The sequence below is a fragment of the Gallus gallus genome, chromosome 1, assembly GCF_016699485.2.
Source record: "Gallus gallus isolate bGalGal1 chromosome 1, bGalGal1.mat.broiler.GRCg7b, whole genome shotgun sequence".
NCBI classification, from domain to species: Eukaryota; Metazoa; Chordata; class Aves; order Galliformes; family Phasianidae; genus Gallus; species Gallus gallus.
This window is the reverse complement of record NC_052532.1, coordinates 58265155-58280388: the sequence shown is the minus strand read 5'-3', so window position 1 is coordinate 58280388 and position 15234 is coordinate 58265155. Positions and strand designations below refer to the sequence as shown.

General features: G+C 37.9%; 1 protein-coding gene and 1 long non-coding RNA gene across 3 annotated transcripts in view; one reads left to right on the top strand and one right to left on the bottom strand.

Annotated features, from left to right (window-relative positions):
* The window catches only part of MTPN (myotrophin), a 37519-nt gene that overhangs the window by 7583 nt on the left and 14702 nt on the right, over positions 1-15234 (bottom strand). For both annotated transcript variants that reach the window (NM_204886.3, XM_046906629.1), the window contains exons 2-3: positions 6147-6260; positions 4887-4970 (exon numbers count right to left, since the gene is read on the bottom strand). In NM_204886.3, the coding sequence (NP_990217.2) occupies positions 4887-4970; positions 6147-6260 (198 nt within the window). The remainder of the gene's footprint in view (positions 1-4886; positions 4971-6146; positions 6261-15234) is intronic.
* Positions 2519-9753, top strand: LOC121106699. The gene is made up of 4 exons (XR_005839503.1): positions 2519-2878; positions 3566-3697; positions 8561-8658; positions 9509-9753. It is a non-coding gene; the product is annotated as an uncharacterized LOC121106699 (long non-coding RNA).

Below are 15234 nucleotides of genomic sequence, written 5' to 3'. Positions count from 1 at the left end.
ATATCTGATTTCATACACAAAAACAAATGTCTGAACTTGAGTACCACCATCATCTATGGCAATATGTGAAGCCACAGTTCAATGCAACTTCATCATAAAACCATAATTTGTTTTCACAGTGTTTCATGAACAGAAGAAAATACTATACAAATAAAACAAGGGGAGTTAAATACATGCAACCATCATAGTAAGTCAAAACTTGAAGAAAAACAAACAGCTGTAATAATTATTGTTTCAATTTGTTGGAATACTCACTCGCAACCACTTATTAATATTAAATAATATTTCAAATACTTCCTATACAACCTAGTAGGAAATTCCATTGAATGATACTTCTTCATAGCACTTCACTGCTTTTGATGAATGTTTTTATCTTCCACGGTCAAATCAAATGTTACAGGGTTAACCTGCCTTTCACAGAACACCACTATTTAAATGCTTGCAGAGAATCCAAGTAATTTTGAGCTAAATCCTTTGATTTACACAGCTGTTATTATCCTTCCAAAGACAGAAATTTGAATTTTTGTTCTTCAATAATCCTACAATTTCTGAAGTCACCGTATCTATAGGGTTTACACTGCAAGGTCCTGTTAGTGGGGAAGAGCCACAGGAGTACAGTGCGCACAGTGCCTAACAGCTGACCCATGTTAGATCTATGTCAGCTCCAGATGGCTCCAAAAGAGACCCACTGCTGCCAGAGTTGAGCCACAAGCAATGCTGGGTGTGCCTCTGGGAGAGCAGATTGAAGGAAGAAACTGCTGCATGACAGTAGCTGGGAGAGAGGAGTGAGAGAAACAGCCTTCCACTCAGCAAGGTCAGTGTAGAAGTAGGGTAGGTGTTCCAGGAGCAGATTTCCACACGCAGCCATGGAGGAGGTTTACACAGCTTAGCAGGGGACATGGCCCAAAGGAGCCACAACCCATGGAGCGCCCCCACAAGAGCAATCCCAGACCTAAACTGCAGGCCATGGAGAAGAGCCCCACAGTGAAACAAAAGGTCTGGGGGAGCTGTCACCCATGGGGACCTATGCTGGAGCACTTCCTGAAGGATAGGCCCTGCAGCACAGAGCAGCATTGGTACAGTGCTTGGAAAGCTGCAGCCTGTGGGAAGCCTACGTGGGATCAGTTTGAGAAGGACAGAATCCTGTGGGAGGGACCCCATGTGGAGCAGGGGCGGAGAGTGTTCATGAAAGAGCTGTAGAGACGAAGTGTTATGGACTGACCATATCCTTCATTGTCTGTTCCCCTGTGCCCTTGTGAGGAAGAGGGTAGAAAAGGGTTGATGGTGGGTAAAGGTGTCTTTAGTTTTCTTTTTGTTCTCACTGCTCTTGTCCGTTACCAGTACACAATAAAAAACATTCATCTTCCTCTTGCCAAGTCTGTTTTGCCCATGACAATAATTTGTGAGAAATCTCCCACTCCTAATACGAACCAATGACTTTTTTCCCCCCATCTTATTTTCTCCCCCTGACCTTCTGAGGAAGCGGAGTGAAGTAGCACAGCAGAGCTTGGCTACCTCCTAGTGTGAAACTATCACAAGGTATTATCACACACACAAGATTAAGGAAGGAGCTCTACATTGCAGTTTTCACAGTGTTCAAATTTTAGCATGTAGCCAAATGCTATGGGACCTCCAGGTAGTTTGGAAAATGTTAGCTAGTCATAATTTGAAGTTGTGGTTGACAAAAAACATAATTCAGTGCATTCATAAGGAAGGAAGGAAGGAAGAGGAAGGAAGTAAGGTCTAGGAAATTTAAGTTTATCTAAAAGTAACCAGTTCCATTTCCCTGAAAATGCATTAGAGGAGAGGTAGCAGCATGGCATACCACTACTCTAGCAAGCATAATATTCTGGACTTCATTATCTCTACTGGTGAAATTCCTTCTCATTGAGCATGCTGCAATACCTTCTTTTTCAATAACCTATTTCACTTCATTTCTCACCTCCTTAAAGTCCCATTCCGCCTATAATTATAGCTGACTTATTTTCTATACAAAGGTCAAAACCCTGTTATTAAAACAAAATTACTGTGTATTTGGATTGTTAATGCCCAGTCTATTTCTTCATAAGGATTTTCAGTATTTAGTGAAAATATTTTCCCAGTAGATATTCAGGAATAATCATGAAGTGTAGCAAGGGAGAAAATAAAATCACTTGTGCCTTTGAAAGTGATGGTAAAAGGCAAACGTGGGCATAAAACATGCTAAGGAGCCAGCTAGAGAGATTACAGCTTCATTCCCACATCTGTTCCTTTTTTCTTATTTTCAAGTTTCATCTGAAACTCATCCATCCTCTACAAAAAAAAAAACATTGCCACAACAGAGGCAACAAAGCAAGCATTTAGTACATAGCAACAAGCACCTGCCCTTTACAAGACAGCAACACAGACACTAGGTGAGCTGTAGAACAGACAAACTGAGTTCTAATTGTATACCTACAAATACTACTGGTAAACCTAGGAGACAGCTCTCTGGAACAGGTATGTCACAGTGCAAGAGCATTGAAAAATTTCCCAAGGTAACAACAGAAGTGAAACTGAAATTAGTTCTGTTCTGTCTTGAGTTGGCAGTGTTTCTCCAATTCCAGTAACTAATGCAAGGAACTAAATTTATAATACAACTTAAATTTGAAGACTTCTTCAGGTCTCTTCAGGCAGGACTCTGGCTACAGAAAATTACCTTGCAGTAGGGACAAGTGACAGATACCAATGCCAGGGCTGTTGCAAGGAAGCAGATAAAACATGAAGGGAATAGCATTAAATGACTGAACAGAATCCCCTCTTCTCCTGGCACTGACTTAGCTGTAACATGGGACTACCTTGTGGATACCGGGGTTCAGAGTAACTTACTCAGAATGCAAAGCACTTCAAAACAGAAATGGTAAGAAATACATGTGATAAAGGAGTTTCTTTATATTATTGGCACTGATGCACAATATTTATATCACACTTTTTCTTTAAATTAACCCGAAACTTACCCTCAAGGCCTGTATTTCCCATTTCAGTACAAGATACAATCAAGCAGAGCCAGATTACCACCGATGCAAATTCAATTTTGTACAAAACCATACACTAAAATAACGTAGAAATCCTGAAATAAACTCACTGACACTCTAAGCATTACAGTCATAGTAACTATTAATCAACAAGAAGAAGCAGCCACATGGGAACATTAGCTAGTAACTTGATTAACATTGAAAAAACAGAGGTCAGTAATACACTGTATCTGCTAACGCCATATAAATAATTTAAGTTTTATGAGTTGAAAAACTGCACCTTCATAATACATTCCCCTTGAATAGCATTCAGTACATTTCAGTAGCACTCTGAGCAGAAAAGCAACTTCTAGTGATTCAATTCATTAGCAGTTCACTGCTTGGAGTAATTGTACCAAACATTTGTAAAATTACAACAAGCTGTAAGATGGAAATTATGTCTAAGAAATAAGTAGAAAATTAAACATTTGACAACTGGAATCTGAGGCAGAGAATATTTAGTAGCTTTGAATTGCACTCCTTCTGGTTTGAAAAAACAAAGTACTTACACAGAATGTGCACTTTCCTTTAAGATATTAAGATCCTTTTCGTTATGGATCACGGGGGGACTTTGTTGCAAAGGACTACTTTTGAAGGGAGCCTTCAGTACAGAAGAGAATATGAAGCCTTCTAAGCTAGCAATAAGACTAACATCATGGAACAAGGTAACAAAACGATATGAAAATTTACTAGTCTGTTTATGAACAAACTAAGTTTCCAGAACTGAGCTTGTACCAAAAACTCTGTTGAATCAGATAAGGAGACATGAGGACAAGAGTCTGTACTTATATGCCTCAGCTCTGAACAGTGAAGGAGCAGAAGCTCAGAAGGGAAACTAAGTCTGTTCTCTTAAATGGTTAGATGATATACCTTGTCCAACAAATTAAACACAGTTTCATGAATGCCATGAAGACAAATACTGAAAAATGTTCGAATTATACTATAGTTATAAAAACCTTTTTTCTGTACATACGTTAAGTTTCTTTGATCTGAATTCACAGATCAGTCCTCAAAACAGATTTGAATCCTAAATTAAAAGTCACAGCATTTCTTTACAGAAAGATAAATTAACATTAGACAGGGATAGAGATGCAAAGAAAGATGGTCCACATATAGCATCAAGGCAGTTAAGAAGAACCATTTTACCACGGAAGATGACGTTATGCATAGCAAGAAATCTATAATCCTTTGGTTGATTAATTCAGGTATGTTCACATACTGAAAACACAATTTTAACCTCCTGTTTTCAAACGAAGTGATACATAACAAGAAGGAGAATTTATGAACGGAGACAAAACACCTCCTGAATTAACTACTGCTTTGTAAAATAGATCACCTTTGTAACATGAATCAAAAGGAGACCAGAAACAGATTAAGACTACTCTGTTCTGGATGAAATTTACAAGTTCTAGAGCAGAAAAAAATTGCTGCTTTCCTACCTACTTTTACTTTTCCAACCCAGATGGGTTTTCATCCACCTGGCAGAAACAGAGGGAAAAAACTCCTCTGCACAACTTCATTGGAGACTCCATCCTATGAGACACCTAAGCAGCTGCCAGGGCTAAATCCCACTCCTTTGTCTGCTAAACAAATACACTTGTATTCTTGCCTGATTTGCTGTTAACTTCTCAGCTAGAGCTCACAGTATTTTTAGCGGTTGCTACCTCTTTTTCTCCACTGCAAGAGTCACAGAACTAACTTCTCCATTACAAGAGTACCTTCCCTCTTTCAGTAACATAAACAGCATTTGTTTGATGCTCTGAACCTATCTGAAGCAGTACAATCTTACTGGAAAAAAAATCATAGTAATATACTCTGCTAATGGGTAACTTTTTCTAATCATTTGTATCTCACCTTTGACAGAAGCAATTTCACACAGGAAACATGGCCCTCATAGACTGCTGATAGGAGTGGTGTAATATTGTGTTTGTCTGGAGCCTGTAAATTGAGACACAGTTATTTGAAGAACTATTTCACGCAGCGTTAAAAGGTTTAGCTTAATTTTTTAGTTTTGTCTTGCCGACAGTAAAATGGAGTTAAAGATTTTTAAAAAATATTTTCCAGAAATGCATTCCTTCAGAAAGTTCTACTTCTTTTTTTAAAAATAAAAGTCATGGCAAAGTCATGGCATAAAAGCAGTTAGAGAATAGTAAGATATTCCCTCCATAAGTCTGCTTAGTATCCAGAAGTTCATATTCATATTTGGTTGGGTTTTGGGGTTGGTTTTTTTTTTTTGTTTGGTTGGTTTTTTTTTGCAAATGACAGAAGTTGCAATGTTCTTAAACCAACAAAATTTCTCATTTGAAACAGTACCCTTAATTTTCTCATTTCACAGACAATCTAGTTTCAGAAACTGCTTTGGCCTAAAATATTCTCTGGGCTTTCTTCTCTCTAAACTATGGTCCTGGAAAGGATAAGAAAAGGAGCAAATGAAATGTCCTTATTTTACCTCCACTTTATGCTCCTAAGGAAATTCTTATCTTTGCAGGCAACCAAAAAAGTTTGAGACATTCTGTAGATGTCTTGTGCATTAATTTTCATATAGGTGTTCTAAAGCATAGGATTTGGAATGTATGGTTAAAGTATTTAGAAATTTCACATAATGGAGGACTATGTTGTTTTGAAGAGCCATACAGCTCAGGCAAATCTTTTAATGACACAGAGCTGTGCAGGTGAAGCCACAGAACAGTTTCCCCAAGTAAGAATGTCTTAAATAGATCAATAAAATATGAAGAGAGAAGTACACCAATTTAAACAGACTTGGTCCTGTCCTGGTCAAGGATGTAGTACAATGTTGGAAGGGACTCCAGAAGACAAATTCATTAAGTATTTAATACCATCTTCATTTAGATGCAATTGCCATTTCTATCTTTCTAATAACTGTCAAATTAAAATTAATTTTTATAGATACAGTTCTTCCTATGTGTCCAAAAGTATTAGAACATTTATTAAATACAATTTTAAGCTTCCAAACTTCAGGAGACCACCTCTCAAGCATTCTTAAATGCATCAAATTGCTTGATTTAATCTAACTCCTCCAGTAATTAATTAAGAACTTCTCTCTTACATGAGGAAAAAAACCCCATAGATGATTATAAATTTTGATGTACATACATTAATATCAGCTCCTTTCAATAGCAGAAATTCCAGTATCTCAAGCTGCCCACAGTCTGCTGCATAGTGAAGAGGCTTCCTCCCACCTTCAAGTGTCCGGTTGACATCTTCACCCTTCAATGTAAACAATAATTCATAAGCAAAATTAAGAGTTATTACACCAAAAAGAGCTTGAAAAGTAACAGAAATCCAACAACTTTTAATATGCTGAAGAGTGTTCCATCCAAAAATTTAAGGCATCACCTAGCAAAAATAAAAATTAAGTTGCTTGATTTCCTTCCCTTCTTCATTTGCACATTTAAGATTGTGACAGCTTTAGCTTCTTCTTCCACACTGCATCTCAGGTTAGTGACTGCCCAAATGCACTATGCAACTTGACAAAAAAAATCACAGTACAGAAGAAATGCTAATGTTCATTTGCTTTGCTTCTCCTATCCCTAACTGGGATCTTAATTATCTGGATACTTTAAGTTACTTCCCCTGCTTTTTACCCACTGAGGTTCTGCACACAGAAGTCACATGCATAGAACTAAGTCAGCATCATAACTACTAGCAAGTGAGTACAGACTATCCATAATCCAAAACCCAATTGTAATGCTGTAATGGGATAGAAAGTACCATGATAATAGTGGGGTGGCAAAGTCTTTGGCTACAGCAAATAAGAACGAGCCCAAATGCAACAGCTGTAGACAGAAATGAAGGAAAAGGCCTCAGGTAGGCAGAGACCTCCAGCAAGATACCCTTGCCTCCACTGCCAACCCTTAAATGAGGTCTGGGAAGGGGTGGATCCTGGCTCCACCCTTTCCGGTCACTGAGACACATTACATGCACCTGAGCTCCCCTGGGTTGGCCCTGCCTTCCACCAAGTGCTCAGTCACTGCTTCAGGCCATGACTTGGCATTTCCACTACACCAATTAAGAAACTTTCCATTCTATTTTATAAGTAGTATTGCATCTGCCAATTCTGTAATATTAAAGAGGTCTGAAGACAGCCAACCAACTCAGGATGAAGGAAGTTACATTCTAATGCCACTCATACTTGTGGATTGAGACATCTCTTAAGGCCGCCTAAGTGAAATTTAATTTACTGAGTGCCTAATCAGCTTTGTTTCTTCACCTTGGGTTGTGCAACTAAGGATAAAACTGATTTGCTGCACTTCAGTGACAAGGAGTTACTAAATACCAAATACTGGCAGGCTACGTGGTAAGTAACTTCTTGTTCATCTGTGCAAGTGAGCTTAGTATTTAAGGTTGCAGCCAAATATAGCACCTCACCTCAAGTCTTCTGTCTCCACAGAAAAACAATCAAAAAACAATCTTAAAGTTCAAAGAACAGAGTGAACTGCATCTTCCAGATAGGAACTCTCTTCTGAGAGCGTAAGGGCAGGCTGTCCAAAAGAAATTTTATTCTGTATTTGATGCTCTATATTGTCACAGTTTATACTGGAGGCTAAGCAATGCCCTCCTCCTTTTCAAATAGCTATCTGACTCTTTCCATAATAAACTCCCCTAAAAGTCAAAGCAAATGTTTAACTTCCAGTGTTTAACTGGAATACTATACATTTTCTGGTCTCAGAAATCAGGACTTTGTTCTTACACTACTGAATGCTCCAGCTTCAAAGCAGTAAGATGAAAAAACCTGTAGGTTTTTACCAATCAACAGATTCTAAAGAATGCTGGACATCAGAAAAAAAAAGTCAGTTGTACTATTATGTATGTTCTTCAGAACAGCAATGTGTTGTACCTCTAAACAGTCCACTAGAGCTTCAGCTATGGAAACTCAACACTGTACAGTACTATGTGAAATCCCAGTAAGACCAGGTCCAACTCTGTGACAAATTACTTGCTCAGTAGTGTTATCAGCTCCACTAGTCTTGTGACACAACTCCTCCCTTACTTTGCTAAACTGCAGGACAAAATACTGGCAACGGAATGTTAACAATTGTGTTCCAATAAATAAAAAAAAATAATTCAGATCACAGGACACTAACAGCATACAAATAGTCACATCGGTCTTAAAAGCACATAAGCTAAGTGTGGTGCTTCCTTCACCAGTAAATTAAACTTTATTTTTATTTGCGTCTCACCACTTCCTGCCAATTTTAAAACAACTGGCATTTGAATAGCATAGGATGTTTGCAGATACTCCTAAAACACCTGTAACATCTGTCACACACAAAGACATGGTAAATAAGCGGATAAGGGAGAAGGACAAACACGCTCTAACGCTGGAGACAATACAAAGTAAAGCAACTAGTTCACGTTCAAGAGAATTCTTTGTACTACAGAGTCATTATGTTTTAAAACTACAACAGTTCAAAGCTCATCTTTTTTAAGCTGATAATGACTTACACTAAAGGATATTTTTCTTTTGAAATAATATACAACAGATCCTCTGCTCTCTCCTATGCTAGTTACATGGAAAAATCCTGCTGGACAATGAACTTAAATGTCATCGAAGCAGCAAGTTTCCCAAGTTGCCCTTACAGATGATTAAAGCCTGTTTACAGAGGTGAGTACCTAGCAGATACTGCAAAGGTGTCCCAAAATGAGACCATATAGATTTGAACAATAAGCATTGAGGAAGTATATCAGCAGCATTCAAACCCAAACTATAGCACTAAAATATTTTAGCTGAAATCAACAGAACCAAGATACATTCTAATAATATATATATTATATATATATGATACAAATTGGTAGTATATTGGTGTCAAAGACAGTTGCAACAAGCTTTTTACTTGGCTAGACAGTGTTGCAGAACACATCAAATATCCTAGATGAGGTTGTCAAAGATTATCTAAACAAGATGCAATTCTTCTTTAAATGTAAGACTGTGGGTGTTGATTTTTGTCTTCAATGAATGTGCACTCAAAATTGGATTTTCTCATTCTTCCACTTGAAGCAACTCTGTGCAGCTATCAGGTAGAGATGTTGAGTTATATGGGCAGATGGGTTCTCAGTTTTGAAAGACGGGTCAAAAATGACAGACCACATTTTGCGTAGCAAACATTCTGTGTATATAGTATTATCCAGAAAAAGTAGATATGCACTGGAGAAATCAACTTTCTAGGGAGAGTTGCAAATTCACTAACAATTGTGCAAATGCTAGTACAAAGCTGGGAAAGGAATCTGTCCTTGCAAACAGAAACGATCACCTATTTCAATGACTTTCTAGAATGCATTCAGTTCACTTGGTCAGAATTGAGGCTAAGTCTAGCATAAACTAATGTTCTTTGCTGATCAAAGACCTAGGTCACCATCTACTTAGTAACATTAAAAACCAGTTCAATGCATGAAACATGAGAATCAGCAGTTAGCAGGTATCTGCTTTAATCCTCTCTATTAACATTTGATTACAGGTAAAGAAAAGCCTCTCTCTGAATCTCCAATTACTAAACAAGAAAGGATGTAAGATGTTTACAACGCAGTCATCTCATGTTCTACTTAGAAAACTCACATACACAAATAATAGTAGACGATTCATTTAGAAGGACTTTAAGTAACAGCTTTAGCTGAAAACTGGCTATCAACATTCAATGAAAAAGGAGAACAAAAACTTGAAGCTTGATTCAAAATATTTCATAAAGTTCTCTCTACTTTTTAAGTAACTAATAGTACCGCTTATCATAAAGACTTTTGAAAGCAACTACCACATTCATTTCCTGTACTGGAGCAATGAAATCCATAAAGAGACCTGTTCCAACTAATTTCTTGAGTGAGTACCATCAAAATTACTTACTATTAATTCTTCCACTAACCTCTGTACAAGAGCTTGTTGTGAAATAAGCTTAATTTGAAACCTTGGCTTTGTCCAGTGTTTTGAATGAGATCAAATAGATTGTTAGAAGTAAGAAAACAGAGCAATCATAGAAAAAGCAAGGTCAGAAGGAATCTCAAGAGATCTAGAACATCCTCCTGCCCAAAGCAGAGCTACCCTTGAAGTTCAATCAAGGCCTTGTCCATTTCAGTTCTGAAAAAAAACTCAGTGTTCTCTGTACAACACCTTTTACTTTACTATGGCAGTGGTTATTTTTACACTTGTGTCCATTCAGTTTCCTCTGTTGAAGCTTGTGATCTCTGTAACTTGTCTTGCAGCTGAGCATCTGAGGAAATCCAGTTCCATTTTCTCTACAGCCCTGTGTTTAATACCAGAAATCTGCTATTAATCTCCTTTCTAATGTTTCTTCTTCAAATTGAAGAAACATCGTCCGTATGTATCATATGATCTGATCCTCCTTTCAACATCAACACATGGCCCTCCTCTGACCTCACGCCAGTTTACATCTCTTATAGTAAAGAACACCAAGCTGTACACACCACTCCTGGTGTGGGCTTAGAGGTGCTGACAAAGAAATAGTCACTTCTCTCAAACTTGCTGGACTCTTCTCTCAAACCACTGGACTTCTTGTGACCTTTAGTTGTTGAAGGCCAGCTGCACACACCACAAAATCAGTGCTATTTGTGTCCACCCTGTTATCTCTGGGAAGCAGTTTTCTAGAGAATTAGCCCCCAGCTTGTATAAGCAGCTGAAAGTTATCTCACCCCCAACAAAACACTGCATTTGTCTTTGCCACAATTTGAGGTTCTGTCAACATATTTCTGAAGTCCCACTAAGCAGCAGTTCTACTTTCCATGTTATAAACCAATCCTCCCCTCAGCGTAATGACATCTGCTAATCTGATAAATGTGTATTTCATTCTGCTATTTCAACAACTGATTAACATATTATATAGTACCAGTCCCAAGATATAGCCACAACCTCCCCCCCAAAAAGAAAAGGTAAATAACAACCACTGATTCAGAGTGTCATAACTATTTAGGTTGAAATGGTCTTCAATAGGTCTCAATCTAATCTCTTGCTTCAAGCAAGCTTCCAATGGAATTAAAATTACGCTGCTCAAAAATGGGTCTAGTCAGGCCTTGAAACTCCTAACAGTGTTGTTCAGAATCCCTGTCCCAGTACTTAATTATATATAATGGAATTTTATTGCCTTCCCTCCCTCCCCTTGCCCCATTTCCACTGCAGTAAAACAAACCCAAAATAGAGAAAGCAAATCACAGAAAGCAATTGGGTTATCAGGCATGTTTTTCTCTTGTTAATCTGTGCTGGCTGTTCCTAATCACTTTCATGGACCTGGAAAAGTCTTCTAAGATAACATGTTGCACAGTCATTCCAAGGACTGCAGCAAGGATGAGCAGTCTACTGCTTTGATCTTCTTGCCCTACTGGAAGATGAGTATGACATGTTTTGGGTCTCTTTTCAGTCACTGGGATCTGTTACTACTTGACACGGCTGAAAGTTCAAAGTGGAAAGATGGTAAAAAGCAGCTTTATAATGTCAGTACTTCTGGTTGCACACCACGAGTTGCACAGATTTGTGCAAACCCAGTTTAAGAGATTTTTAACTCACTAACTACAACAAAGATCACTTCTAACTTAGACTCTGAGCTGGGCACGAGAACCTACAAGACCTGACAGCAGAATTTACAAGAAATGAGGTGAAAACTGCATGGACTCTCAAGGCTTTTTTTTGTATCTTTCATCACTAGGTCATCTGCAGGCCAACATATTCCTTGCTCTATGTTTTCCTGTCAATAAAACTACACAAAAGCCACCGCTGCCTCGTGCCCTTTTCCAGTTTAACTACAGCAAAGCCTTGGCTTTCCCAGTTCCATCTGTGTCAGGGAAAGCTTCTACATTCTTTGTATCAAAGCTCAATTAATTTAATATTGGTTTTCCTGTGTAATTGTTACCATACCGCTACTAGCCACAGTTTGATCCTATCCTTACATGAATGACAGGGCTGAATGAATTCAGTGAAGCAGCTAACAAGTCTGAGAATTCACTTGATCACTTCACCCTTCCAAACGAACGTTCCTTCATCTGATTCACCACTTGGCACTTGAACACACCAGAAATAAGTAGTCGGGATTTACACTACAGTTCCACCACAGGAATAGAAACTGAAACTGGTGACCTCATTAAATCCTATTGCATAGGTTAACTGTATTAGTGGAGCAGTATCTGTAATGCTGATGGCATTAAAATGCTCTTTCAGATTTAGAAACAACTCTATATCCCCATCTGTACTTATCCTATCATGCAGAAATAATAGTCTCCCTATTTCAGACATTCCTTTCCTTGTGATTTTAATTAAGAAAACCAGTTTCCATGCACTCAGATGTCCTTATAATGCAGGAAAGCATCCTATAGGAGCTGCATTACAGAGTAATTCTAGTTCCCATTACCTTGGGAAAAGAGAGACTCACTGTACAGGCTGTCTCATTGCTCCAATATCTTAGCATAAAAAGGGTTATTAGATAACAAGAGTATCAGATAATTACATTCTAGATAAAGCAATAACTTCATTGGTGTCATTTGAACAACAAAGAGAAAGTGAGAAATCATCTTTCTGTAAAGAAAAGTTTAAATCCTAAGGATGAAATATGTGGAAAAATCTTACTGCATCTTGAGAGCACTGTTTCCAAACACTTGACACTTTACTATCTGTCCCACAGGCCTTCGTTCACACTAGCTAAATTTTAAATATTCAACCAAAAGATGAACTGAGATGCGGTTTACCAGCAACATTTCAAACCAATCTCATTGTACAGATCTATAGCAAAAGGCAATAATAATTCAACTCACAGAAAACAGCAGCATCTCAGGTTCTGAACATTCACATTCCCTGAGTGTAAGAACAAAAGGCAAACAGTTGAGGACAAAAGAGAAAAAGTAAAATGTGGATACTCCGTATTTTTTTTGTTTCTTTGCCACATGATGGTATAGGGCCTTCATATCAGAAGGATGGCTCGTAACATTCCTTTATGCAATGTTAGCAACATTCTGCACTTTACCAGTGTGCAGAGTTAACAAAAAGTCCCTCCAGAAATTCTATGCCAGAAAAAAAACATTTGAAAACAAATAGGTGAATTTCCAAACAGCATCTGCTTTCTATGTTTTCTATGTGATGCCTTTTCAATAGAATTCCTCATTAGATAGCTATGTAAACTCTGACACACCCAATAATGATGGAGGTTATCTCCTCTATCTGGAATGTAAAATCTTTCCTATATTTTGATAGTTTGAACCCAGAAGTCTTCTAATTAAAAATATCATGGTCAGGTGTCCCCATTTAATTTTAACCTTGTAAAATGAAAGCAGTACAATTAAGCCGTAACTTACGCTGTTGAATAAAACCTAAGGACAGATTTTGCCATAAAATAACCTACACTGGTACCCACTGAATGAAAATCCTTTCCTTGCAACCCGAGCCACATCTAAACCATTGCCTAAAGAGTAAGCTTTGTGTTTTTAAGTGGAATATAGATAACATGAGCTTTGAAAGCATGTAAGAGTGACAGTCCCCTGAAGGGAAAGCAAATTTGTACAAAACTTGGCCTGGAGAAGGGAGGAAAACAAAAAAACTGCAACAGTAAAACCAATATATACTCAAACAAGGTTTAGCTGACAATCTTGTTTTCTCGCAATGAGAGGTGCGGGAAAGAAGTGCTGTGTATTAATCTGCCTATTCTCCCTTTTTTCCCCTGTGAAAGTTTCAGTCAGTCCACATCCCTTCATTCATTCCCCAGAATAATTTCCTCAAGATTCATTCATGTGGGTAAAGGCTATTTTAAAAAAGTAATAAAAAAATCCCCCTAAGTATACTCCAAAAATAAAAATATATAAGTTATTACTGTAATTCTATTTATATTCTGAAATAGCTGTATTTTAAGAATTTGTCAAAATGCAGTGTTTAGTTCATGTTTCACCTGCATGCTCATAGCCTTTCCAACTGTTTACTGGTGTCACTTCTCAGTTATGTGGCTCATTTAACCCAAAAGTTATCTTTCTAGCACTGCAGATCTCAACCCCTTGATTGAAAACAACTTTAAGGACAAAAATGCAAAAACAACTGAAGGAAAAAAACCTGTTTTCTACATACTTTTATTCTTCAGTTATCCTACAATTTCTGAAGTCACTGTGAGTTTAATAATCATTATAAATAAAAACTTCTGCCCTTATTCTACTTGCTCAAACAGTAAAAACTTAAGATGCTATACAAATCCACAGGTCATAAATACTTGAGGTAGCAAGAGGAAATACAAACACTACACTTCCTGAGATGTGACTAATAATCTAAAAATATAACAACAGTTCAATACTACACGCTTGTGAGTTTACTGACTCACTGAATCACAGACTCATTGAATCACAGACTATTTCAGGCTGAAAGGCAACTCTGGAGGTTATCTAGTCCAACATCTCAAGACTGGTCCCATTAGATCAGGTTCCTCGGGATACTGAACAGATGAGACCCACGTATGTATGAGGACTGATGATTTCACAAACTCTAAGCAGGCTTTCTCAGTCCTAGATCATCCTCACAGTTATGTAAAAGGGGAAAAATACTGAATTTTTCCACATTCCAGTTGGAATGGTTGCCTCTTTCATTTTTATTGTGCACCTATAAGCAACTTTCTTTGTATCCTGCTCTTGGCACAGAAAGACAATTAAACCTTCCTGCACAATATTGCCTCTGGACGTGTTCCAGTACTTCAACACCTTACTTGAACTAGGACTACCCTCCACCAGGACTCGTAAGTCCTTTTCTGAAAAGCTCCTACCTAACTAATTAGCTTGTATAGTTGTATGGGTTTATTGCTTTCTAAACTATTGTTCTGACTGTTAAAAGGCATTCCATTGCCTAGGACAAAACAAAGGCATTAAGTAGTACTACTAACTTCTAATGGATGCCACCGGTAGAAAAGTGCCACTTAAAAGTAACGCTGCTGATCACAACCCTTTTAGAGTCCAACAGCTCAGCCAATTTTCCACCAACCTTACAGTTCATTTACCTAGTTCACATATTACAGACCTTGACGCGGTCTCTCCCTGTATCCTTGTAGCAAAGGTCTTGCTAAACAAGAAGGAAGATTTGCTCCACAGCCTTCACAGACTGAAGTTAAGCAGGCTAGTCCTTAGCTTCCCACATCTTCTGTCTCACTTCTCTTCAAGTGTTACATTTACTTCCTGAGAATCATGAACAGCATTCCCCCTACCAGCCACCACAATCTATCAACAA